At 37.2% G+C, this 27,929-nt stretch overlaps 2 protein-coding genes across 5 annotated transcripts in view; both read left to right on the top strand.

Annotated features, from left to right (window-relative positions):
- Positions 1-115: 115 nt before the first annotated feature.
- ATP5PB (ATP synthase peripheral stalk-membrane subunit b) lies at positions 116-14,322 on the top strand. The gene is made up of 7 exons (XM_081305296.1): positions 116-271; positions 540-576; positions 6,203-6,348; positions 8,450-8,613; positions 9,000-9,125; positions 11,662-11,841; positions 13,563-14,322. Exons 1-7 carry the CDS (start codon positions 232-234, stop codon positions 13,638-13,640), a joined length of 771 nt encoding a protein of 256 aa, XP_081161422.1. The 5' UTR covers positions 116-231; the 3' UTR covers positions 13,641-14,322.
- Positions 14,323-16,816: 2,494 nt separating this feature from the next.
- Positions 16,817-27,929, top strand: part of LOC308655156 (transmembrane protein C1orf162 homolog) — a 16,647-nt gene continuing 5,534 nt past the window's right edge. The window contains exons 1-6 of one of the 4 annotated variants that reach the window (XM_081305006.1): positions 16,817-21,081; positions 23,513-23,604; positions 23,751-23,798; positions 24,558-24,621; positions 24,999-25,093; positions 25,355-25,404. In XM_081305006.1, the coding sequence (XP_081161132.1) occupies positions 23,762-23,798; positions 24,558-24,621; positions 24,999-25,093; positions 25,355-25,404 (246 nt within the window). In that variant the 5' untranslated portion in view covers positions 16,817-21,081; positions 23,513-23,604; positions 23,751-23,761. Of the gene's footprint in view, positions 21,082-22,339; positions 23,799-24,557; positions 24,622-24,998; positions 25,094-25,354; positions 25,405-25,636; positions 27,374-27,929 lie in introns of those variants that run through there. The other 3 variants (XM_081305005.1, XM_081305007.1, XM_081305004.1) reach the window with 3 other exon arrangements.

The following is a 27,929-nucleotide window of genomic DNA, read 5'->3' as shown; positions in this document are numbered from 1 at the left end:
ACTTGCATCCTTCTTTCGGTCGGCCGCCCTCCTGCTACAGGTTCTCAGAGCATTGTACCTATTCTCGCGAGAAGAAGAAGGGTTGGGGGGGGGAATCGCCAGAGGAAAGCTGAAGAGGGCGCGATATTCTCTTCTCGCGAGACTTGTAAGCAGCCATCTTCCTCCTGCCCCTGATAGTCTCTGCTTGGGGTCACAGGGACACGAAGCCTGGTGCGGGGACCTTTGGTGACCATGCTCTCCCGGGTGGTACTTTCTGCCGCCGCCAAAGCAGGTGAGAGGTGTAGACCCGGGTCTGGGCTAGCGGAGTGATTGGAAAGAAGAGTGTCTAGAGGTCACAGGGAGGGGGAAAGTGGGTGAGAAAAGCGGAGCAACATTTGGGCCTGAGTGGGGAGTGATCGCGGCACGGGGAAGAGGGCACAGGGTCTCGGGGCACTGGAAAATGGTGCACGGCTTGTGGTGTTCCGGCCTCTCGGAGACTGAGCACGGGGCAAACTAAATTTCATATTGACTTTGCTTACCTGCATCTTCTGTATCTGCAGCCCCCTGTCTCAAGAATGCAGCAGTCCTAGGACCAGGGTAAGTATGAGGAGTGTAGTTCTCCCTTTTGCCCTTGTTTACCACCTCGTTCCATTCTCTGTTTCTTCCTCTTAGCTTTAGGTCAGATGTTACCTTTTTGCATAATTTTGAGACACTTCAAACATGTTCCTGTAACTGCCAGGAACGTTATCATATCACCTAATGACAAAGACTTTAAGAGAATAAGTATCTTACTAGACCAGAAACTGGTTTTGATGTCTTCTATGCCCCGCCCCTCTCCCTATGACCTTCAGCTACGCATAGCTGCCACAGCCTAAAGAAAGCGTACCCAAGCCAAATTTTGTAAAATAAGAAAGTGAATCGTGTTACTTTCAGTGCCCCCTCCCCCCGCGATTCCTGCTTTTACTGCTGGATCCTAAGAATCAGAGAAATCATTAATTGTTCAGTAAATGTTTCCCCTCCATAACCATAAGTGCAGTAACGTGTAAGGCTGAACTCTCGGGCAATCTAGGCATAGAGGCAGCTATTGAGTACTGTTTTAGAGTGAGGGTTCCTAAGGTAGAAAAGGTTATACAGTAGTACATTGTGGTTTATGAGGATTAGGAGACTTGATTCCTGTGAAACTAAAAACAGTGCTTGGCACATAGTATGTGCTTAGTAAATATTAGCAGGTGTTTTTAACTCCCAGACTTAATCCTAAAGCTTGCAAAATTTGATAACTACCTTTTGGCTATAATATGCTACTTCTAATTTATCAGAGAAAAAGAACATATTAAAAATTATTGTGATATAGGTAATAGGTTAAATAACTGTGTATAAAAGATATGAAGAACATCCTTCATTTTCTTTCAACACTCCATCTCCAGCACATCAGCAAGCCTCTTCCTTCAGATTATGTTTTGATACTGACAACTTCTTCCATTACCACTAGTACTGAAGTGTGAACCATCATAATTTTCACCTAGCCTGTTTTCAATAGCTTTTTTTGGGGGGGGGGAATTGAACCCAGGGCTGCTTTACCACTGAGCTACATCCTCAGCCCTTTTTACTTTTTACTTTGAGACAGGATCTCACCAAGTTGCTAAGGCTGGCCTCGAACTTGTGATCTTTCTGTCTCAGCCTCCCAGGTCTCTGGAATTACAGGTGTGCACCACCGTGCCTGACTTTGTGTCTCTGTTCTTGTCCCAGTAGAACCCATTTTTACATTAACTAGAGGGATTATGTCAGACTCCATCTGAAACCTTCAGAGCTCCTATTCCACTTGAAATAAAATGCAAACTGAGCATAACCCAGAAACCCCAACATGAATCAGAACCATCGTACCTCTTGATTTCATCTCATTACTTTTTTTTTTTAAGCTCATTTTTAAGTTATACAGGCCTTGCTGTTTGTCTAACTACCAAGCTCATCCTCGCCTTAAGGTCTTTGTGCCCGTTGTTCTCTCTTTTCCCCAGTTTGTCAAATGTCATCTGACCTCCTACCATAAAGTCTTTCTCCTCCCTTGCTTCCTATGTCCTAACCTTCCATTTTCTTCACAACACTGATAGGAGAAAGAGATGATACAACCTTCAACTAATGCAGGCAATTGGGGAGAGGATTTGTGTTGACCTAAAGCAAGTTCTCCAGTGCTATAATTTATGTCAGTGGTTTTAAGTGTGGGGAAGTTTTGCTCTCCGCGGGACATAAGAATAGTTTACAAATCTATTGATTAATGGTTCAAGCCCAGTACTGGCTATATTTAGAATATTGTTGGAAGAAAAGTGGGGTAGGACTGATCACACACACCTGAGATAAGAAGTGGATTTATTGTCAGGAGCCTGACAAGGCAGCTCTGCACATAGAAAGGGACAGCAGCAGCAAGCGAGAGAGAGCAGCGGCAACACCCCCTTGAATGTTACTTTTATAGGTAGAATCATGGCTACGTGCTAGAGGCAAGTTTAGTCTTGACTGACATAGTAAGAATCTCCTGATCTTTTGGAAGGCAAGTTTGTTTCTTGGGAACAGAGACAGGCACTTTTCCTGTCTCAAAGGGGGAACAGGGAAACTGGCATGTCTCTTTATCTTATCAAGGAGAGAACAGGGAAAGCAGTACATCCCCATTTCAGGGGCCAGTAAGTTGTCTCCTATCTCTCACTAAGAGAACAGGGAGAGATCAGCATGTCTCCAGGCCAGTAGGTTTTATCTTGGGCTACTTTATATTTCTTGGGAATAAGAATAGTATTCATAAAGTGGGGGTGGGAAGAAAGAAGATGGCTGCAATTATACTAACAATTGTGTTCAGTTCTGTATACCTCATTTTTTTAAAAAAAAAAGTAGATTCCTTTTTGTGGTAAGTAGTCAGGATTGTGATGGAACTGAGATATTTAACCCAGATATATGAGTATTATCTTACATAGAAGTTCCAAGGATGTAACTGAATTTAAAGATGAACATAATTAGAGCCTAACATTGAAAGTTCTGTTTTACATAGTTCACACATTGTTTCCTGATTCACAGCCCAACAAAAGGAATATTCAAAAAGTTCAGGAACTTACAACACAGCAGGCATGGAATAGCTATCTATTTACATAGAACATTATTATTGGCTAAGCATCAATCTAAGCACATTATATATATTAACTCATTCCTCAAAACTACCCTATAAGTTAATGGGTTTTGTTTTTTTGTTTGTTTGGTTTGGTTTTTGTTTTTTGTTTGTTTTTTTGTTGTTTTTTTTTTTTTTTTTTTTTTTTTTTTTTTTTTTTGCAGTTTACATAAGAGAAATCTGAGATTATAAAAGCTTAAAATTAAGGAAGTCGGATCCTAGGCCAATGTGGTGAAGATTTGAGCCCAATTTTTCTTCTATTAGGCGCAGGGTCTCTGTTTTAGTGCCTAAGTCTTTGATCCATTTGGAGTTGATTTTTGTGCAGGATCAGATAGAGTTTTAATTTTATTTTGCTACATACGGATTTCCAGTTTTGCCAGCACCATTTGTTGAATAGGGCTATCTTCGCCAATAAATGTTTTTGAGCCCTTGTCATATGAGATAACCGTATTTATGTGGGTTTATCTCTGTCCTCTATTCTGTATCATTGGTCTACAAGTATGTTTTTGGTGCCGATACCATGCTGTTTTTGTTACTATAGCTCTATAGTATTGTTTAAGGTCTGTTATTGTGATGCTTCCTGCTTCACTTTTCTTGCTAAGGATTGCTTTAGCTATTCTGGGTCTCTTATTTTTCCAAATAAATTTCATGATTGCTTTTTCTATTTCTGTGAAGAATGTCATTGGGACTTTAATAGAAATTGCATTAAATCTGTATAACGATTTTAGTAGTATGGCTACTTGACAATATTAATTTTGCGTATCCAGGAGCATGGGAGATCTTTCCATCTTCTGAGGCTTTCTTCAGTTTCTTTCTTTAGTGTCTGTAGTTTTCATTTTAAAGGTCTTTCACCTCTTTTGTTAGATTGATTCCCAGGTTTTTGTTTTGTTTTGTTTTTAAGGCTATTGTGAATGAAGTAATTTTCCTAATTTCTCTTTCAGTGAATTCATAGCTGATGAATAGGTATGTGTTTGGTTTATGGGTGTTGATTTTTGTCCTGCTACTTTGCTGAATTTACTTACTAGTTCTAGAAGTTTTCTGGTGGAATTTTTGGATCTTCTAGATATAGAATCATGTCATCAGTAAATAGTTGTAGTTGGAGTTCTTCTTTAATTTCTTCGTTTTGTCTAATTGCTCTAGCTAAAGTTTCAAAAATGATGTTCAATAGAAGTGGTGAAAGAATACATCCTTGTCTTGTTCCAGTTTTTGGCAGGAATGCTTTCAATTTTTCTCCATTTAGAATGATGCTGGCCTTTGGTTTAGCATATATCGTTTTTACAATGTTGAGGTATATTCTTACTGTCCCTAGTTTTTCTAGTGTTTTGAACATGAAGGTGTGCTGTATTTTGTCAAATACTTTTTCGAATCTATTGAGATAATCATGATTCTTGTATTTTAAGTCTATTAATATGAAGAATTATGTTTATTGATTTCTGTATGTTGAACCAACCCTGCATCCCTGCAATGAATACCACTTGATCGTGGTGCACTATCTTTTTAATGTGCTTTTGTGTGCAATTTGCCAGAATTTTATTGAGAATTTTTGCATCTATGTTCATCAGGTATATTGATCTGAAGTTTTCTTTCTTTGATGTGTCTTTGTCTGGTTTTGGTATCAGGGTGATATTAGCCTCAGAGAATGAATTTGGAAGGGTTCCCTCCTTTTCTATTTCATGGAATACTTTGAGGAGTAAACAATTAATGTGAGGAGAGAGCCTACAGATGGGAGAAAATCTTTATCACATGCACCTCCGATAAAGCATTAATCTCTAGCATATATAAAGATCTCAAAAAACTTAACACCAAAAAAAAATTAAAAACCCACAAATAACCCAATCAATAAATGGACTGAAGAACTGAACAGACACTTCACAGAAATATAATTGATCAACAAACATATGAAAGTGTTCATCATCTCTAGCAATTAGAGAAATGCAAATCAAAACTACTCTAAATTTTCATCCCACTCCAGTCAGAATGGCAATCATCAAGAATACAGCAACAATAAATGTTAGCAAGGATGTGGTTAAAAAAAAAAAAGTATATTCATATATTACTGTTGGTACTGCAAATTGGTGCAACCACTAAGGAAAGCAGTATGGAGATTCCTCAGAAAATTGGAAATGGAACCACCATTTGACCCAGCTATCCCTCTCCTTGGTTTATACCCAAAGAACTCAAATCAGCATATTATAGTGATGCAGCCACATCAGTGTTTATAGCAGCTCAATTCACAATAGCTAAACTATAAAACCAACCCTAGGTGTCCCTCAATAGATGAATGGATAAAGAAAATGTGGTATATATGCTCAGTGGAATTTTACTCAGCTTTAAAGCAGAATAAAATTATGGCATTTTCCAGTAAATGGTTGGAGTTGGAGAATATCATGCTAAGTAAAAAGCCAATCCCCCCAAAACCAAAGGCCAAATGTTTTCTCTAATATGCAGATGCTAATTCACAGTAAGGTGTGGGGGGTGGGGGCACTAGGGAAGAATAGTGTTACCTTAGATTAGGAGGAGGGGATGTGAGGATAGGAAAGATGGTAGAATGAAATAGACATTATTACTGTATGTATATATGTGACTATATGACCAATATGATTCTGCAACATGTACAGAAAAATGAGAAATTATATCCTATCTATGTATGATATATCAAAGTGCATAAATGCATTTTGTCATGTATAACTAATTAAGACAAATTTAAAGAATTTTTTTTTAAAAAAAGCTTAAAATTACTTGCTAAAAGTCAAGTAGCAGGTCTAGGATCTTAACCCAGAGAGCTTACCTACAAAATCCATATTCTTATGTATTTTACTGCTTAATAATAGACATACAAAGTGCTAGACAGGTGATCTATGAGGCTTATAGAAGGGATTCCAGTATTGGGTGCAAGTTTACAGAATGTAAGTCATTGTCCTTGTCACACCTAACCCTCTTATTTTTAGTCCATTCTTTTCCCATTATGATAGTGAGAAATTGCCTCAGTCTTCGATCCCACTCATTGTTTCTGCTGATTGTTCATACATTGTATTTTCTTGGAAGAAGAGGTTTTAAATTTGTAAAATTATTAACCCATAGGGTATTGCAAGCAACAAGGATCTTTCATACTGGGCAGCCACGTCTTGCTCCTCTACCACCTCTTCCTGAATATGGAGGAAAAGTTCGTCTTGGGCTGATCCCTGAGGAATTCTTCCAGTTTCTTTATCCTAAAACTGGTGTAACAGGTGAGCATATGTCCAGTGTTTAATAGTATATTTGGATGGTAGCACTAAAATCTGGTCAGTTGGGTTTTTTTGTTTAGTTTTGGTTTTGTATTATTAGTCAATAGGAAAGCAGGTTTTGAATGAGACTTTATCCTTAGTCCTCTACTAAGTGGAATACCATCCAAACTGCTTTTTACCCCCGTCATCCTGACATTTGCATATTTGGCTGTTTCCTGGAGCTTACATACTCACAACTTAATCAGAACTCTCTTCATGCTTCTAGATCCTGCCTTCTAAGTTCATTTCTTCTGGGGTTATCTCTTATTGGATGCTGCACTATCCACTTAAAAAATCATCCTCTATACTGTTCTTTACTCAATTCCAACAACAGAATTCTCAGGAAGTCATAACTACTATAATTCCAAAATATATCCATCTCCAAACCATTTTTCTCTCCCTCTTCCCCTCTGCCATCATTTCTGACCTGTTCTGTTTCGATATACCCTGCTTCCATTCTGGTCAGTTGTTTTTGAAAAAGAAATTTTGAAGGTGATTTAGTATGACATTTTGGTGCTCTGACTTGTCTTTGGAATGAATTTATTTGGTATTTTTCACTTAATTTTATAACATTATTTCCATTTGTTGTGATATACCAAATTGTTTGAATGCCGGTTCAATGTTAAGCACTATTCTAGGCACACTGTCAGATAATAAAAAGAGCTATGGATAAAAATATAATCAAATAAAGCAGAAGAGACTACTAAATTTTGTGTGCATACAAAAACAAATTGTACCATCATTTTCAGTTCTTATAAAAAAGCAGAAACTTTCAAAACCTTATATCTTTATAGTGAATATGACTTCACATAACAGTACTAAATTCTTTCAAGATTTCTTGAGAATTTACAGGATTTCTATGAAGACATTTTTATTACCTAGAAGAACTAGAAAAATAATTTGCTGAGGCTGTTTTCTTGAACCTAGGTTCCCTAATTAAGTCAGCCTTCTTTTTTTTTTTTTTTTTTAATATATATTTTTTAGTTTTTGGTGGACACAACATCTTTATTTTTTTACGTGGTGCTGAGGATCGAACCCAGTGCCCTACGCATGCCAGGCGAGCGCGTTACCGCTTGAGCCACATCCCCAGCCCAGCCTTCTTTCTATACTGCCTTTCTTATTGTGTCTGATTAAGTTTAGGATTCTTTCTGTTACATGCACTGCCTTTCTTGCTGTAAGTACTGTTGTGACCAGAGCATTAGAAATCAAAGGTGTTTTTTAACCCTAGTGTTAACTGAAATTGTAAAAAGAATCATCCATAGATGATTAAAATGTTATATATGATAGGCCTTTCTTGCAAATTTACATTTAAAACTTATGTACTAAAGGGGATTTTTTTTTTTTTAAGAAACTTGGAACTTTGTATGAGAAATAGGTAAAATGTATTTGAGACTGTAACTCTTTTACTCCTATAATGTATCCTAACATTGTTATTACTAGTGCTGCCCAGAAACACTGTAAAATGCTACCCTAAAGCCTTCTGTGTCCTAGCTTGACATCTTGTGAGGCACAGAAAAAAAGCCTAAAGAAATGTTTGTGTTCTAAATATGGTTTGTGTCTTTTCAGAACTCATAACCTAGCTTTTTTGTTTTAAAGATAACTATATTTGAAACTTTATTATTAGATGTTGTAGAAGTTGAGCAGAATTCTGATAGTCTTCCTTTTATGTATATATGACTTCATTTTAGTTGTTTCTTGCTTGTTTCCTATGTCAGATTGCAATTTAGTAAAATATAGGAAAGGAGTAGATAAACTTTGTCCTGTTCAATGTTCCCATTCAATAAATAATACAATTTACTGGACATATTACTTCAAGAAAATATCCTGACATCTTTGTAGAAATAGTTCCTGTTTGTTAAGGTATTGTGCTAAGTGCTTCATATACTTTATTTCTCACTTTCATCAATCCTTTCATCCATTCAATTCTGGTGTTTTGTCTTTGAATATGATTATTTTAAATCATTACTAAATTTTGCTTTCAAATAATTAAATGTAGAAGTATCTTTATACCCTGCTTTATTTATATTTAAATATTTAACATACTTAAATATAACTCTTCTTTTAGGACCCTACATGCTTGGAACTGGGCTTATCTTGTATTTTCTATCCAAAGAAATATATGTGATTACCCCAGAGACCTTCTCTACCATATCAATAGTGGGGTTACTCGTCTATGTAATTAAAAAATATGGTGCCTCTATTGGGGAATTTATTGATAATCTCAATGAGGTAAGAATCATAAACTTTATTTCCCCTTTTAGTCTATAGCAGAAACATCAAGGCCTTCTAATGATATTTTTTATATGAATGGAGAGGAAGAACATATAGAAAAAAATCTGTGTTAGTATTAGTTATCAATCTGAGATAATTTTTTTTAAACCTACTAAACTCTCCAAATTTTCCATAGTTTTGTTCATTCAACAAGATACTATGTAACTCTTATGATAGGACAATTCTTTTTAACAATTTATGTATTCCTATTTTTGTTTCTTTGTGGGTTTTTTCATATGTTTTTTCACATATGAGGGGTATAACTTTGGGGAAGCATAAAATGAATCTAGTTTTGTAAGCCTTGGTGCTTTCACTGATCTTTTTTATTAATATCATAATTACAGCAAAAAATTGCCCAACTAGAAGAGGCGAAGCAGGCTTCCATCAAACAAATCCAGGATGCAATTGAGTTGGAGAAGTCACAGCAGACACTGGTTCAGAAGCGCCACTATCTTTTTGATGTCCAGAGGGTAGGTTTCACTAGTTTCTAAGGAAAATGAAATTATTCATTTGTATGCGTTAAAAAATAAAGGAGCTACCAGGCACGGTGGTGCACACCTGTAATTGAATGGCTCCAGAGGCTGAGGCAGGAGGGTTGCGAGTTCAAAGCCAGCCTCAGCAACTTAGTGAGGTGCTAAGCAATTTGAGACCCTGTCTCCAAATAAAATACAAAAAAGGGCTGGGGATGTGGCTCAGTGGTCTTGTGGTGCCCCTGAGTTCAATCCCCGGTAAAAAAAAAAAAAAAAAAAAAAAAAACAAGGAAACGCAGGGCTAGGGATATTGTTCATTGGTGGGACACTTGCTTAACATGCATTAAGGCCATAGGTTTGATCCCCAACACCGCAAAAGAAAAGAAAAATCACAATCTCTTAATGAGGAATAATTTAATAACTATATTGGGCGTATTTTATTTAGAAAAGAGAAGATTGGGATAGAAGTTGGCAATTACAGCCATTTAGACATTTAAGGATTGTCATCAAAAAGTAATTTTAAACTATTATAAAAATAATTTAAATAGTTATTCTAAAGTTAGAAACAGTAGAAGTTCTAAAAGAACACATTTTGGTTCCACACAAAAGGAAAACAGTCATGAAGTTACAGCTAGTTAAAAAATGCATACACTAAGAAAGGCCAAGTATTTCATACAAACTTGATATAAGAAAATCTTACATATGTGCTCTAAGAAAACCTGATACCTTACATTCAAATTCACAAAGAAAATTCAGGTAATAATAGTACTTTTTTTTTTCTTTTTTTTTTTCTTTTTTTTTCTTTTTTTTTTTTTTTTTTTTTTTGAGAGAGAGAGAGAGAATTTTAATATTTATTTTTTAGTTTTTGGCAGACACAACATCTTTGTCTGTATGTGGTGCTGAGTATCAAACCCGGGCCGTACGCATGCCAGACAAGTGCCACATCCCCAGCCCACAATATCTTTATTTTATTTATTTATTTTTATGTAGTGCTGAGGATCGAACCCAGGGCCTCACACGTTCTAGGCGAGTGCTCCTCTGAGCCACAACCCCAGCCCAATAATGGTAATTTTTATGATGTTGACAGCATATTTAGATTCCAGAATTTTATAGTTTCCAAAATTAAATTAAAGAATGCTTCTTGTCTCATGTATAATACTGCTTCAGCACACACACACACACGGATATGTAGATTGTGCCTTTTTTTAAAAAACCAAGTCAGAACTTGTAGCTTTTTCATAAGTCATATGACAGTCATTTAATATATATTTGTTGAGTTCTTCCTATGTGAATACTGTGGTGGTTAAGGCAGGGTATAGAAAATATATTGGAGAAAGAAACAAAATTTCTACTTTAAACAGTTTATTTTCTAGCCAATTGGAGAAGAACAGAAATAGTTGTAGATGTAAATGTCAATGGGTAGTAAGCACCAGGAAGGACAGTAAATTAGTGTTGCTAAATCAGTGTTAAAGCAAAAGAGATTATAGGATGAGGGAGTTACTATTTTGTAGGGTGGTCAGGAAAGGCCTCTATTTGAGCAGAAAAAAATGGTGGTACAAGCTATGTGAATTTCTGAGGAAATAATATTTCAGAAAGAAGGAAAAAATAAGTGCAAGGGCCCTAAACCTGGAAGTTTTCTTGGTATAGTCCTGGAAAAGGTCAGGAGGTCAGTGCAGCTAAGGCAGGATGAGTGACGGGAAAAATAAAAGGAAGTAAGGAAGAGAGTGGCCAGAGGATAGACTTTGTAGCCTGACTGCCTGTATTTGGATCTTGGCTTCACAATTTATTAGCTCTGTAACCTGGGGCAAACTCCTTAACTTTTTGCCTCAGTTTTCTCTCTAAAATGGACATAACAGTAACTATCCCACAAGTGGTTTAAGATTTAATTGAGGGGCTGGGGATGTGGCTCAAGCGGTAGTGCGCTCGCCTGGCATGCATGCGGCCCGGGTTCGATCCTCAGCACCACATACAGATAAAGATGTTGTGTCCACCAAAAAAAAGATTTAATTGAATTAACACACAAGAGTGTTTAGAACATGGCACATACTCAAAAACTATTAGCTATTATTTGACTAATCAAGTATTTGCACATAAGTAAAAAGACAAATGTACAATCTTTGCTGCATTATTTGTTGAGAAAAAATTAAAAGACCTAATTTATTAATAGAACTTGGTTACATGGGTCATAGAACACCGATATGGTAAAATCCAATGTAACTTAAAATTAAAGTGGGCTTGCATTTCATAGCTAATAAAAGTGAAGTACATATACCAGTTTAGTAAATATTTCTGGGAAAGAATAAAAGAAATAAAGGAAATGGTAGCCTGTGGGGGAGCTGGGGAAGACTTTTTTCTTAACCGCCTATACTTATAAATACATTTTTACCACATGCTGTTATAATTATTTTTACTATATGTTATATTAAAATAATTATATCTGAAATAACAGGAGAGAGACATTCTAACTGTATCCTCAGAGCAGAAGTATTACTTTAAACATGCAAACATTATTCATCATTTCTTAATTTTTCTCCAGAATAACATTGCTATGGCCTTGGAGGTTACTTACCGGGAACGGCTACATAAAGTATACAAGGAGGTAAAGAATCGCCTGGATTATCATATCTCTGTGCAGAATATGATGCATCGAAAGGAACAGGAGCACATGGTAAACTGGGTGGAGAAGCACGTGGTACAGAGCATCTCTGCACAGCAGGTATGTGATTTTGTAGCTTTTTCTAGTATCTCTCAAAGCAAGTTTCTGATAATGCTTTTTAAAGGTAGGAATAGCTAAAAAGGAGTCTTTTAGCTTAGAAATAGCAAGGTGAGTCTCGTTTATATTTTTGGATGGTCGTGGTCTAGAAGGTATCTGCACAAATTCCAAGGCTTTCCCCTTTTCTCAAAGTTTGTTTACCACAGGTCATTGAGAATACTGGTTGTAGGTAGCATTAACCAACATTTTATTTCTCTTTAAAATGTAACATAAGCCCCTTCCATTTCCTAATTCCACAATCTCTATTCCATTTCCATTTTTCTAGCTAAATCTTAATTCATCTATTTTTGAACAGAAATGTTTTCTGTTAATTGCTTAAACCGTATTTGTTTTTTCTTTTCTTTCTTTCTTTTTTTTTTTTTTTTTTTGGAGGGGGTTAGTTGATTGTTGTTGCTGTTTGTGTTCTTTATTTACTTGATTTCCTCTTTCCAAGATACATAGCACTGAATATTGACCAGGCATTTCTGGTCATGTCCTACATAACCTATACAAAATCAGAACAACAACGCCATCATCTGGCTCAGGTCACACTCCTATAACAGTGACTTGGGAAGCTGAGTCACGAGTTTCACAAGTTCAAGGCCAGCCTTATCAACTTAGTGAACTCTGTCTCAAAATGAAAAATAAAAAAGCACTGGGTATGTAGCTCAGTGGTGTGGTGTACCAGATTCAATCCAAAAACAAAGCCTATCAAAATTTGATGGGCTGTTTTTATTTATTGATTTTTAAATAAATTGTTTTTACGTAAAAGTTACATACATGCTTATTCAAAGAACCTGAAAAAATAGCCAGACACAGTGGCACACACCCATAATCCCAATGACACAGGAAGATTGCAAGTTCAAGGCCAGCCTCAGTAACTGAGTGAGTGAGACCTGTCTGAAAAAATAAAGTCCCCAGTACCCTCCTTTAAAAAAAAGAAAAATACAAAAAAAAAAATAGAAAACTACCGCAGACTGGCTGGGCACAATTCACAAGCCACTTGTCAAGCAGAAACGAACTTTATTTTTAGAACGCACACAGGGCACCACACTAGCTCTTCAGGAATTCCCTCAGAGCCCAACTGCCACCACCCGCTTCCAGCGAGCCTCTCAACCCCCACTCTTCCCACTCTTGAGGCCGATTGGCTGGGTCGCGTGGGTGGAGCCAAAAGAGTCCCCCAATGAGCAGCTCCATGGTCTGAAAGGGCAGGGAAACAGCCCAATGAGCATCACCCAGAGGAGCCTATCAGCTGGCAGCTGGAAGTTTGCTGGGGCCCCTTCGGCTGTGGCTCTCTAACAGAAAACTAACAATTATTTTCATTCATTCTTAGCGTTTTTTGTATTACTAGTGCTTATTGGGTTGTTTTTTTCAAGGATCCGTTACAAACCAACATTAGGGACAGTTGACTATAGGAGTATCTGTCTTCAAATTCTTTATAGATTTCACTCAAAAGCTGTGAGCCAAGGAACTTTAATTTACTCCCTGGATTTACTTTTAAAATAAATTACATCTCTTCTGTATTAAAATAATTAATTTTATTTCTAAATTTTTCTAGTGGTCTTAACTATATTAAACCAGTATCATCTTGAGTTTCTGGTCTTAAAGGAAAGGTGTTTTTTAGAATTATAATATTTATACTCTGCCATGTAGGTTCTAACTAGATTTCTCTTTCTTTATCACAGGAAAAGGAGACAATTGCCAAGTGCATTTCAGATCTCCAGCTGCTGGCAAAGAAGGCTCAAGCACAGCCAGTTATGTAAATGTATCTGTCCCAGTTGAGACAGCTACACACAATTGACTGAATAAATGAAAACTAGTCTACATGACAAAATCTTTCCTTATTGCTGTCTACTGAAATTACAGTTTACCTTTCCTAAAAAAGAAAAGTTCTTTTAATGAGAAAGCTAAATCTGTTGACTAGTCAGATAGTTCTCATCATTACCCTGCATTTTGAGTTGTTCTTTGATCAATTTTGAAAAAGCAATATGCTTTTATTAAAACATTGCCTGGTGAACAATTACCAAGTAACAATTTGAATTTATAATTAATCCCATCATCTTATAATAAAGTGATGATTAAAACAAGATTTTTTAAGTTTTGTAATTCTCTGAGGTATAATTTCAGCATTTATCATGAGTAAAACTTAAAGATGTCATTGATTAATATCTTAGAAAACTGTTGGTGAGCTATTTCTAGCTAATGGATAGGTTATGAGAAATGTAAAGCTTTTAAGTACCCAGACTTAAAATAACTAAAGGAAATATTATAAATCAAATCATATCAATAACTATTAAAATTTTAGTAGAATGCCTATAGAAAATATTATAGACCCAGTATACTGTCATGAAATCACTTAATGATTTCCAGCACTACAAAAATAAAATAAGAAACCCCACTCCTAATAGTGGAGTTTACCCTATTCTCAATAGCAAGCATTTTTTTTATAAAAAGAAAAATCACAAATGTGTTGGAAGGAACGTGAAGAAATTGTAACCTTTGTGTGCCATTGATAGAAATATGAAGTAGAATGGCTACTATAGAAAAGTATGTTTCTCAAAAAATTAAAAATAGAATTACTACATGATCCAGCCATCTCGATGTGATAGTACATACTTTCCAGCTTCTCGGAGACTGAAGCAGGAGCATCACTTGGGAAAAGCTCAAGGTCTACCTAGGCAACGTAACAAGACCCAGATTCAAAAAAATAAATCAATAAAGGATCTCAAAATTCTTTGTAACATTATTCACAATATCTAAAACAGAAGCTGCCTTAGTGCCCATCAACAGATAAATGGAAAGCCAGGTGTGGTATAGCTATACAATAGAATATTTGGCCTTAAAAGGAAATTCTGACACTTAATACATCTTGGAACCTTGAGGATATTATGCTAAGTTAAATACACCAATACAAAAATGACAACTCAGTGAGACCCTGTCTATGGTTCTACTTGGTGTGAGTTACTTCCAGTCAAAATCATAGACAAAATACAACGGTGATTGCCAAGGAATAGGGAGTTAGTTAAATGGGAACATGCAGAGTTTTTGTTTTACAAAACGAGTTACGAAAATGAAATAGTGATGGTTTCACATTATGAATATGGTAAAACACCACCAAATGTGCACTTAAAAATGGGTTAAGTTTTATGTGTATTTTACCATAGTAAAAATTGAAAAAAAAATCCAGCAGATAAATCTTAAATTTCTTCTCTTCGTAGATCTGTCTGCATTTAAGTCTTCTATACTTACCCAAAGATTTATTTGTACTGAGGTAGACATTCATCTGTTTTGAACACAGATAAGAAGCAGCTGAAAATATGGATCATGTAATTGCTATTTTCATTGACTTACTAAGATTATAATCCAACAATCATTTGGGTCAATATTGATGACTAATGTATCAATCTAATATAGAAATCAGTTTGACACCTTTAAGAGATTTTGATTGGGTCAACAGATTATTCATTTAACAATAATCCAAACTATTCATTTAACAAAGAATTATAAAACATTTAGCTGGGCACAGTGGTGCACACCTGTAATCCTAGTGGCTCAGGAGGCTAAGCCAGGAGGATCACAAGTTCAAAGCCAGCCTCAACAAAAGTGAAGCACTAAGCAACTCAGTGAGACCCTTTCTCTAAATAAAATACCAAAAAAAGGGGTTGGAATCTGTGAGGTGAATAGAGAGCCTACATCTTGGGAGCAAATCTTTACCCCTCATACATCAGAGCACTAATCACTAGGGTATATAAAGAACTCAAAAAGCTAAACACCAAAAAAAACAAATAATAAATGGGCCAAGGACCTGAAGAGACTTCTCAGAAGATGATGTACAATCAATTATCAAATACATGAAAAAAATGTTCATCATCACTAGCAATTGCAAATTAAAACCACTCCAAGATTTCATTTCACTCCAGTCAGAATGGCAGCTATAAGTGTTGGCAAGGATATGAGGGAAAAAGGTACACTCATCACTACTGGTGGGACTGCAAATTGGTGCAGCCAATATAGAAAGCAGTATGGAGATTTCTTGGAAAATTGGGAATGGAATCACCATTTGGCCCAACTGTCCCTCTCCTAGGTCTATACCCAAAGAACTTAAAAACAGCATACTACAGGGACGCAGCCACATCAATGTTTATAGCAGCAAAATTCATAATAGCTAAACTGTGGAACCAACCTAGATGCCCTTCAGTAGATAAGTGGATTTTAAAAATGTGGCATATATACACAATGGAATATTAGAGAATAAAATCATGGCATTTGCAGGTAAATGAAGTTAGAGAAGATAATGCTAAGTGAAGTTAGCCAATCCCCAAAAAACAAATGCTGAATGTTTTCTTTGCTATAAGGAGGCTAATTCATAGGGGGATAGGGAGCGGGGAGCATAGGAGGAATAGATGAACTCTAGATAAGGGCAGAGGGGTTGGAGGGGAAGGGAGGGACATGGGGTAATTAATGATGGTGGAATGTGATGATCATTACTAACCAAAGTACAGGTATGAAGACACGAATTGTTGTGCATATACTATGTATACAACCAGAGATATGAAAAATTGTGCTTTATATATGTAATAAGATTTGTACGGCTGGGATTGTGGCTCAGTGGTAGAGCGCTTGCCTAGCATGCATGAGGCACTGGGTTCAATTCTCAACACCACGTACAAATAAATAAAATGAAGGTCCATCAACAACTTTTAAAAAATAAAAAAAAAAGAATTGTAATGCATTCTGCTGTCATATATAAATAAAAAATTTTTACATTAAAAAAATAGGGCTGGGGATGTGACTCAGTACTTGAGTGCCCCTAAATTCAATCCCTGATACAAAAAAAAAAAAAAGTTATTTTTTATTTTTTTGTATTGTTGGTCGTTCAAAACATTACATAGTTCTTAATATATCATATTTCACAGTTTGATTCAAGTGGGTAAAAAAAAGTTCTTTGTGCTAAGCAACAAACTGCCCTGGTCATACAGAGACAAAAACAACTACCTCAAAAACTTTTTTAAAAATCTGAGAACACAATATTATTCTCAATGATAACAGATTTAAGCACAGGGTGCTTTAAGAGGACAAGCACCATTTTAAGCAGTCTAACCAAGTTAGTCATTTCCCTTGTATTAATAAGTCAGGTCAGGGTTCAAACTTCTAGAATATATGTTTAAGGGATTTGACTTCACACTATCGTGAGAGCTACTTAAGTTAGACTGTTGTCTTTGTTTCTGATGCTGAAGTCCATCTGGCAGTCAATTAAGGAAAGATGGATGCAAAGTGGAAGGCAGTAGGAATGATAGGAATCAGGAAAGATCACAGCCCAGACTGAAGCCCATGTCAGTTTTTATTGTCTCTGATTTTAGTGATGTAGTTGTCCTTCATCTCAAACGCCTGTTCCAAAAGTTAGAGGAAACTGAAGTTATGATCCAGGTTAAGTATGGGAAGTTGCCAATCTACCACTTTTGAGCCAACACAACATGTACGAACTTCACAACCACACCCCACCCCCGAATCTTGCTCAAGAGTCTTGTGCTAAGTTACGATACACCTATTCTAGTCACATTTGGTAACTGTCTTAAAGTTACAAATTTCAACTAATTTTTTTAATAAATTTGTATTATTCTGGTTAGATCAGAGAGATTTGGCTTAGTGTTTTCATTAAATTGTAATTCCTATAGAGCCACACAAACACAACTTTTGAACTTTTAATTTTGCAATAAGTAGTAATGGCTAAAATTTACTGAAAATTTCAGTAAAAATGTATGATTGTTTTTTCTTTATGTATAAATTTTATACCAATAATTGCTGTTGTGTCTTTAAGTAATTTTTCTAAGGGATTTGAATAGATTTCTGTTGAAAACTTCAGTATTAACATTTTTATAGTTTGTACTAAAGTCATGGTATAAAAATTTTATGCATAAATCAGAATTTTAAATTAAAGTATTTTTCTTTAAAAAAAATCTTGTCTTCCCTAACCAAAACAGTCAGGGAAGAGAATTATGGAAAATAGTTCTATCTAACCAAGTTCTATCTAACCAAGTTAACACATAATAAACCATCACAATAACTATCATATCAATAAATGTTAACTTGAATGAATAGTATTTTAAAATTCCAGTCACAGAGAGACAATGGAAATGTTCAACAAAACATGGACAGAGCAAAAAGATGACAGGCCAGAGGGGAAATGGTGTTTGAGCTGACATTTGGAAGAGGAAGTTAGCCAATCTTAGAGGGGGCAGTATTTGTGATTGTAGAGAAGATGTAGTGTAATATTTTTAAAACTCTAAAGAAATCAAGAATAAAATACAAATCATAGGTCTTTAAATGTTGCGCCTACTTATATTTTGTTCTAAGGACAGGGGACAACCACCAGTTTTAAGCAGAGAAGGAATGATAGCTAGATTTTCCTTTCAGAAAAATCACTAGTAAGCTGGATGTGGTGGCACATACCTGTCATCCCAGCAACTCAGGAGGCTAAGACAGGAGGACTGCATGTTCAAGACCAGCCTCAGAAACTTATCAAGGCCCTAACCAACTTACTAAAATGCTATCTCAAAAAATAAAATGGGCTATGGATGTAGCTCAGTGGTAAATTGTCCCTGGGTTAAATCCCCAGTTCTTTCCTCCACCTCAACCCACCCCACCCCACCCCACCCCACCCCAAAGAAAAAGAAATAGCACTAGTAAACACAGGACAGTTTGGAGAGAGAGAGAACAACTAGTCAGGCTGAGTCATTCTAGCTAAATGATATTGAAAACCTTGACCAAAGGCTTTGGCAGGTGAAAAGGAAGGTATTGGTGAGAAGCACCAAAGGCAAGAGTTGAAGACTTGCCTAAGAAGAAAATGGAAGAAGGGAAGCATCAATTTGAGTCTCTTGCTTAAGAGAGTTAAAAATGGGGGGGAGGGAATACTATTTACTATGGTTCAGAATACAGGAGAAACTTTCAGGAAAAAATATAGCTAAGTATAAAGTATGAAAGAACATCAGTTTTGAGGGATGGCAGAGTAAAGCATTCTGCAAAAGAAGGAATGGTCAGTCATTGGAAGAAAACGAGAAGAGTGTAGTATCATAAAATTGAGAGTGTGAAGTTGCACGTAGGAAGAGTCAACAGTAATCAATTTTGCAGGAAGATGAAGAGGAGGACTGAAAGTGTCTATTACAGATAATAGCTCAGGAGTCTTTGATGGCCCTTCTCAGAGTAGTTTTGTTTGAACGGTAGAGGCAGAAGAAAGATTCACCGGGGTTACAGGACTGGAGGACAATGAGGAAATAGACTCATGGAGAAGAATTTCCAGAAAGTTACTTCTCTAGTAACCAGAGAGAGCAAAAGGTTGACTCAAGGGAATGTTCTAAAATGAGGGAGGCTGGAGCGAAGGAAAAGGCAACAGAAGGAAAAAGAAAATGAAAAGAAACAGGAAGATAGAGGTAGTAAAATCCCTAAGTGGGCCAATACATTCAGCATTCCACAGAGGGAAACTTCCTCCATTGACACGAGAAAAGTAAGGAGGGATCTTCAAAGAATGAAGTCTTCCACTGGGAAAACAGGAAGCTCATCCATTAGTCATTTATAAACAGCACCTCGTGGATCAGGCACTGCTAGAAATTAGGGTGAGAAAATATGATATCCACAAACCTTACAGTCTAGCGATCACGACACTAAACAACATCAGTGTTCTTAATGTTAAAACGTGACAGGGGCACATATAATAAGTGAACTAGTCTAATCCAGGAGCTCATAAAGGGCCTTCTGGAACAAATTGTAGTTAAATTGACATCTGAAGGATAGGAGATCATTTGAGAGAACAGCTTATACAAAGACCCAGGGGTCTCTACCATTAACACACGCCCCAGCCACTTTAGCAAAAGAGATCATGATAGGATGCATCTTGTGTTTAATCACCTCTCTTGATTGTGTCAAGGGCCACGAGGAGTGACTGGCCTGGACCATCTAGGCTTGTGTAAGCATGCTCTATGATGTCCACACAATGAAACCCCCTAACAAAACATTTCTCAGAACGCAGTCCCCTTGTTAAATGATGCATAACTGTATACATTTTGCTTGAATTTAAAGAACCCCACCATCAGCCTCTAATATATCTATCACCTCCCACCCTCTACAAATGCCCCATTCTTGAATTATGCTGATATCCCAAAGGTACATCACTTGAATCCCAGCAAACCATCCTGGTCCTGGGCCATCTATCCCTCCCACATTCCCTCTCCTGAATCCAAACCCCATCTGTGCGTCAGCCTCCACCCCAGCTCAAGGTCCACCTGCACTGCCTCCTTTCTCTAGCTGCACAGCTTTTTCTTGCTTCTATTCCAGGATTGGCTCTGCCCTCTGCCCTCTGCCCTCTGCCCTCTGCCCTGGGCTGCCTGATTTAATCCCTTCTCATGTCAGCGTTCTCGATTCTCAGTGGAAAGGCCCACGACTAAAGAAGCCTTCCCCAGTGGTCCACCCTGTCTAAAGACATTTTCCCATTACTCCCTCTCTAGCTAGCACTCTTTCCTTCATGTCCCTTAACCAAGTGTCACTCTTCTATGTCTTTGAGAGGTGTCTCGTGCCCCTTTACAATGAGACAAGGTAAGGAAATTTTCTGCCTTGCTCTCAGTACATAGCCCACTGTAGGGTCCATAAAGTCTATCTGATGTGTGTACTAATTAATACTACTTTATGAGTATTTATAAATATAATATTTTATAAATATTTATACATAAATGAATCACCTTCCTTCTGAAGGGATCTCAGCCCTCTGAACACACAGCCATACTTAACACTATTTGTTCTTCATTTTACTTTATCAGCTTCATTTCCCTGGTAGGAATAGATACGATCATTAGGTCCTTGGTGACAATGATAATGTCATAATATGGTGACCTCCGCAATATCTGGCAGGGTGATTAAAGGGAACAATAAATAATTAGAAATGAACTCACCTTATCCTCTTATGTTCTGAAGTTCATGTGTCAAAATACGTAAAAGCAATTTAACTGTTTATAGGATTTTTTTTTAAATGTTGCATTAGCCCTAAAGAGGAAGTCCACCCTTGAGCTTAGACAGGATCTTTATGACACACAGCTTAAAGGCAACAGTGACAGTGCTGGTAATTTTTATTTCGTCATTTCTGCCAAACGGGACTCATAACGGAAGCAGGCTCAGTCTTAGAAAACTGCCTCATATGTCCGGAGTTTTTCTTAAAAGGTAAATGCGTTTCACAAAATTTTAATCTGGGTAAAATAATCGCTCACCAAAAGATAATGCCATCTACTTGTTACTAGTTTCTATCATTTTTTTTTTTAATTAGGTGGGGGAAGGATTGTATTTGAATGGCTGCATTTAGAAAGTTGATGAATTTTAAGGCAATGAGCCAGATTCTCCAGTGCTGGATACAACTGTTTCTGTTGTAACTTTTTGCTTCTGTTAAACATTTAAAATATTGTTTTCAAAGGGAAATATGCTTCCTGCTTTTATTGGCCTGAATTTGTAAGTTGTTATTTCCCTTTGGAATCGTGTGATGGGTTTTGCTTTCCCGGGTGGGTTGTTCTAACTTGTTTTAGGTAGTAACACTTCATTGAAAGGGTTGTTCATTGAGAACTACTAATGTAAAGATCAGAATTTTACACAGACCTACCAAGCTCTCCTCTTCCACCTCCCCAATGGTAAGATCTAGTGTAAGTGAATGCCCTCTTTAGTACAAACACATACCTCAATACCTTCAAAATATTATATTCTACACAACGAATTAATATATATAATAAGATACTACGTCCATGCATGTATACATATTATAGCGCTACTTAATGGTGTGCCTTGAGTCTCATGGCTAATACTCCTCACCAAATTTTCCTGTAGGTGCCTTTCTTACATATTGCAGGATTATTTAAAAATGTTGGTGAACTGTAAGGTACTTGCTAATGATGCTATTGCTGATGTTGTAGGTGGTAAGTGACAGTGAAGTATTCTTTTCCCAGCCTTCCCCGGGTCCAGGAACTTGGAAATTAACTTTTAAGAACTGAAAAATGAAAACACATCAACAATTGATGACATTGATTGCCTAAATATAATATATTACATTATATTATATCATATCATATATTATATTATGTATAATATAATATAACATAATAAATTATATTAAAATTCAGCAGAAAAAGTAGAGCCGAAAAGTTTTAGCACATGTTTATCTAAATATGAAGTAAAATCATGGCCATCTAAAATATAATCAGGGATGCATATAAAGGCTTATGTGCAAAAATTTCTGTTTCATTGTCCTTTAATTATTTTTTTTAAAGAGAGAGTGAGAGAAGAGAGAGAGAGAGAGAATTTTTAATATTTATTTTTTAGTTCTCGGCGGACACAACATCTTTGTTTGTATGTGGTGCTGAGGATCGAACCCGGGCCGCACGCATGCCAGGCAAGCGCGCTACCGCTTGAGCCACATTCCCAGCCCATGTCCTTTAATTAAATAAATTGAAAATAATTTATATCAGCCAGTAGGGAGCTGGTAAAGCAAGTTATACACAGTATACCCCCCTTACCCATACTATCACTTGCCAGATGTCTGGTTACTTCCTGTTAACTGTGTCTGAAAGTATGGAATGAAAGTTCCAGAAATAAATAATCATAAGTTTTAAATAACTTTTGTTACAGCATATTGTTGTAATTGTTCTGTATTGGTGTTAATCTCTTACTATGCCTAATTTATAAATAAAACTTTATCAGAGGTACATGTATACAGGAAAAGATATTATATCTACTGTACAGGGTTTGGTACTACCCAAGGTCTCAGGCATCTCCAGAACATCTTGGAATGAATCCCTCACAGATAAAGGGGGACAGGTATAACAGAAATGCCAATCATCACTAAAAATGTTACAGTCTTTAGTGGTATGAGAGAATGTGTATGATAAAATGCTGAGTGAAAACAAAGGATATAACCTCTTGCGGAGTGTGGTGGTGCATGCCTGTAATCCCAGCAACTTGGGAGGCTAAGGCAGGAGGATCAAAATTTCAAGGCCAGCCTCAACAATTTAGTGACACCCTCAGCAACCTTACCTCAAAATAAAAAAATAAAAAGGGTTGTGGGTGTGGCTCAGTGGTAAAGTGCCCCTGGATTCCATCCTCAGTAGCAAAATGAAAAAGGATACAACATCTTAAAGAAGTAGCTCATGCAGCTTTAATAGAATGCACGGAGCAAGACTAAAAGGAAAGTTACTAAAATATTAACAATGACAGTAGGGGTTTAGATGCTTTTACTTTTCTGCCTTTAGATATTTTACATTTTCTGGCTGAAAAAATAACACAAATAAAGAAGGCTTAACATAACAGGTAGAAGTCTAGAAAAGGATATCAGCATACTTGAAAAGACAATATGTGAACAGAAGTGTCTGCTGGCCCCTGGAGAAGGGCCTCTAAGAGGAATTTGTGAAAGTTTACCCAACACTGCCAGGGAAAAAGTGAGGTAGATGCCTCAGACTTGAAAGACACTTCAGTATTAAAATCATTCATTCATCTATGCTTACTTCAATTCAATGCTTAACAAGCAAAATTCTGGTTTTAATTGGAGCTCACACAGGTTCTGATAGTAAGCACCGATTACACCAACACATTCCTATGTCGATTTGTACCTCAGTCTGCTGTGAGTTGTGAATGGGAATCAGTTCTGGAGCAATCAGTCAATTGTTGGTGATAAGTTCTCATGTCTGGACCTACAAAGCATACCAGGTAAAGTCTTGACCTGTGATGGTACCTCAACATCCACAGTTTACCTTTCTCTCCTTGTGATCGTCCTTATGTTAGCATCAGTCTCGGAGGGGTCCCTCAGTGGTTGGCCCCTTTTAAACTAAGAGGTTCCTTTTTCTAATTCTCAGGTGAAGACAGCATGGGAGGAAGGAACTCCACACCTAAGCCCCAATCTGGTGAGTTCAGAACAGGAACTGTTACGGGCCTCACTACAAAGTAAAAACAAACTAGAAGATTAAGATGTTGTGCTAAAAGGGCTATAATGGGACACCACTGGCTAGTGCATTTCTCAAGTTGGGAAAATCATCTTTTATCACAATACAGACTCTCGTGCCTCAGAAATGAAAAGGGGATCCAGAAAGGACTGCTAACCCTCCAAATCTGAATAGATCACCTGGGCAGTTCATGAGAATCTAACTCACTTCCCTTCCTCCTCCCCTATTTGTTTTCTAGACACTGGGGGAAACTATCCTGGCTGCTTTGGGCAGGACATTGTTATCAGCTGCCCTGCAAAATGACCAGCCAAAAAGGGCAGCAGTTCCTAAGGTCAAGGTCCTGAGGGCTTGGGGAAACACTGGCTCTGGGTTTCACCGCTTGTTCTCACTCCAAGCCAGCAGACCCTTGCTTAGATCAGAAGGAGCATATTTTCCCAGGGCTTCCTGCGAAAATCTTTGAGGAAAGAGACACGGCACACATTTTTTATTTTTGTTTCTCTAGAGGACACAGGGCACAGCAGGACACTGGGCTCTTCTTTTATTTGCATAGCTGATGGTTTTGAGTTCCAGTTTAAATACTCACTTTAAATGACATAGTATCCTCTCCCACGTAGAGTCACCCAGTTACTAATCTCCACTGGTTGCTTGGGTAAGAGAGGCACTGGGGACATTTACTTGACAAATGGCAGCTACACTAACTTCTTTCATGTTCTCTCGTAGACATCTCCTCTACCATCGCCCCAATGACCACGAGCTCTGCACCCTGTCATTCCAGCCTTCCCAAGTAAATGAACATTTACTTGTCTGCTTCATCCTGTAACCACATGGCATTTGACTTTGTATGGACAGCTTTGGCTTGGGGACAGTGGCGGAGGGTCTGGAGAGAAAGGAGCAGAAACAGACAAAGAATTGTTTCCTAAGCTTGTAAAATGCATGTTGAGGCGGGAAGGGTGGGGAGAATTGGCAGCTTTCATTGAGGCCTCAGGTGCCTCTGGTATGCCAAAGCAGAAAGTTGCCAAGACCAGTGGTCAGGGAAGCAGCCCGCTAAGTCGGGTGCCATCTGCTCCAGGCTCTCCTTGCAGGTGGGGAAGGCTGCGCTGGCTTTTAGGAACAGCCATCAAAAGCTCAACAGTTGACCCTCTTCCTTTTTCTACCAAAAAGCACAGCAGATTTAATCTTGGTCTTTTTTGCTGGGGTTCTACTGACACTGCTGCTGACGGCCATGGTCTTCTTCATCATTAAGAGCTGCAGAAGATGTAAGTGGTGTCTGAGGGATGGGGCAGCCTTGTCTGTCACTGAGGACAGAGATAGCCACGAGTGAGTAAGGGTGTGTGAGATAAAACCTGATTAACACAGATCAGAACGGCCCTCCTTCCCCTTCTCTTCCTCCCTATCCTCCCCACTCCCCAGCCCCTCCTCCCACCCTCCCCTTCACCCAAGATTGAAAGGAGAGGCTCCCCACTCCTCCAGACCCCATTGATGAGACTTGTCCCTCTTCTTCCTGGTATTTGTTGCAGGTCACTACAGTCCCCAGGACCCAGATCCTCACTCTGACTCTCCTGCCAAGGTAGGATGATTATGTTTTTGCCGGGCGCTGAGGCCCTGCCATCTGGCTTTCCCTCTGCGTTTCACATTACTGACTGGGATAGTTGTACTGCTTCCTGGACTCTCCAAGGGATTCTTTTAAGAGTTCTTCTGATCTCTTTGGGTCCCCTCTTTGCAAAGTTGCAGCTGCTTCCAAAGAGACACACTTTGCTCCAAATTGAATCCACTCATTCCTTCTCTCCATCCCTCTGAAGCGTTCATCCCTAGGAGAGGACCCGCTAACCTACGCCAGCATGTCTTTCCAACCCTTGGGGAAAAAGAGCCACCACTTGACTGCAAACCATTCTGCGGACTTAGACCCTGTCGTCTACGCTCAGGTTAAAGCCACAAGCCAGTGAGGCTTGACTCCAGTTCCTCTCATCTCAACATATTCTTTTCTGGTCTTCTACAATTTTTTGGTTGCAGCCATGTGATCTGACAGTGGGATCCAGAAGTCTCCAAGACCAGTGGTCAGTCATTTTCCTGGCCAGAGGAAAGGTTGCTAGCCTTCCTACTTGAACCAACAGACGGACAGCTCCCTGAGGGCCTCCCCGGTAGCCTCCCAAAGGGTGTGAGACAGAGCTCAGTGTTCAAAACGTAATCCCCCAATGTCATTGATCAACTAGGGAGGAGTCAACCCAATGAACAATCTATCAAGAATTCCAAAAACGGCAAAACCCTCCCAAATATTGGCTCTTCTTCATCAGTAATTAGTCTATCACAGTCACCTTCTCCAGATGTCAGGACCAGTGTCCTACACAAATACAAAATCCATATTGCATAAAGCACTATTCAAATGTGGGTTTCCATATCCTTCCTATGGCGTATGCAATATGCATAACAATCTTACATGAAAACCAAAAATAAAAATTAATCTAAACATTAACTCACCTCCAATCACAATGGATAATCATATAGGCAATCCCATTAAAGATATCAATCCCAATAAAAAAAATTCTAGGCACACTTACCTTAAAATTCCCACTTAAATAATAAACAAGAAAGAAAATCAGGAAAATTCATACAGACAAATTAATGATAAATAAAATTTATATAGGAAAGCTAGCCCTAGCAGCTAACTTAAAGCACCTGTTTTGATTTCTTTTTTAAAGACACTTTATTAATATATTATTTACACATGCCTCACCTATTTACATAGTATAATTCAGTGTTTTTTTCTTTTTTAAATTTATTTCTTACATACATGACAATAGTGGAGTGCATTACATTAATAATTATCCATTCACTAATTCAATGTTTTTAATGTATTTACCATATTGTGCAACTATCACAAAAATCTAATTTTAGAATATCAACTTCCTAAAAGAATTTCCACACACTTTAGGAGTCAATCCTCATCTTCTCACCCTAAGGCCCCTAAATAATCACTAATATGCTGTCTATCTCTATATATTTGCCTATTCTGAACTTTTCACATAAGTGGAATCCTACAATATTTGGCTTCTTTGACTTAACATAGGTTTAACCATTTTGCAGCATGTATCAGTAATTCATTCCTCTCTAATATTGAATACAGTTGCTTTATATGGTATGCCACCTTTTGTTTGAGCATTCAACAATTGATGGAAATTCAAACTGTATCCACTTTTTAGTTATGAACATTACTGCTGTAATAACATTTCTGTACCAATTTCTTAAAGTACCTGTTTTGTTAAGCACGATTAATTATTATGCTAATGATGCATGAATAAATAAATCAGTAGAATAAAAAAGACCAGAACTAAACTAAAATACATATGGACATTTAGATTTGGGAGATGGTTTATTAAATGATTTGAGAAAATTTGGTTTATTCAGTAAATGGTATTCAGATTTTTAAAAAGTAACCATGAACCATCTCACTCCTTATGTCAAAATAAATTCCAGGTATGTCAGAAACTAAACTGTAAAAGATCATTAAAGTACTGTAATAAATATAAGAGTAAAAATAATTCAGAGTGGGTCATGTCTTTAAACTTATGACACAAACCCCGAAATCAGAATATATTTATTTGATTTATAGAATACCATTAGAAGAAAGTCACAAAGACAAATGACACATTTTCAAAACATTTCCAAAGCATCTCACAGATGAAGGACTAGTTTTCTTAGTATATAAAAAAAAAATCTGTAACATAAGTTTAACCATTTTGTAGCATGGGAATTAGTCAAAAGGGAAACTAATGGTTCTTAAAAACATATGAACAGATACTCACTCGAGTTCACTCATAATTAAAGCAATAGTAATTAGAACTACAATTAGATGATGTTTTATATCAATAAGTTTAGCAAAATTCAAAAAGTTGCTAAAGATCTGTGGGGACAAGATTGTGGGGACCGAAGACAGTTCAAGTATTATCGAAGACAATTTGGCAACAGCTAATGATATTGTAAGTTCTGTTTCCAAGAATTTCTAAACAATTCTATTGCTAAGAATTTACCCTCCTTAAATACATGGAAAATTCACTATATAATTTCAATTGCAGCATTAATCAAATTGGTTGAAAC

Source organism: Spermophilus citellus, assembly GCF_964194105.1.
Source record: "Spermophilus citellus genome assembly, chromosome: 9".
NCBI classification, from domain to species: domain Eukaryota; kingdom Metazoa; phylum Chordata; class Mammalia; order Rodentia; family Sciuridae; genus Spermophilus; species Spermophilus citellus.
This window is presented reverse-complemented; position numbering and strand designations above follow the sequence as displayed.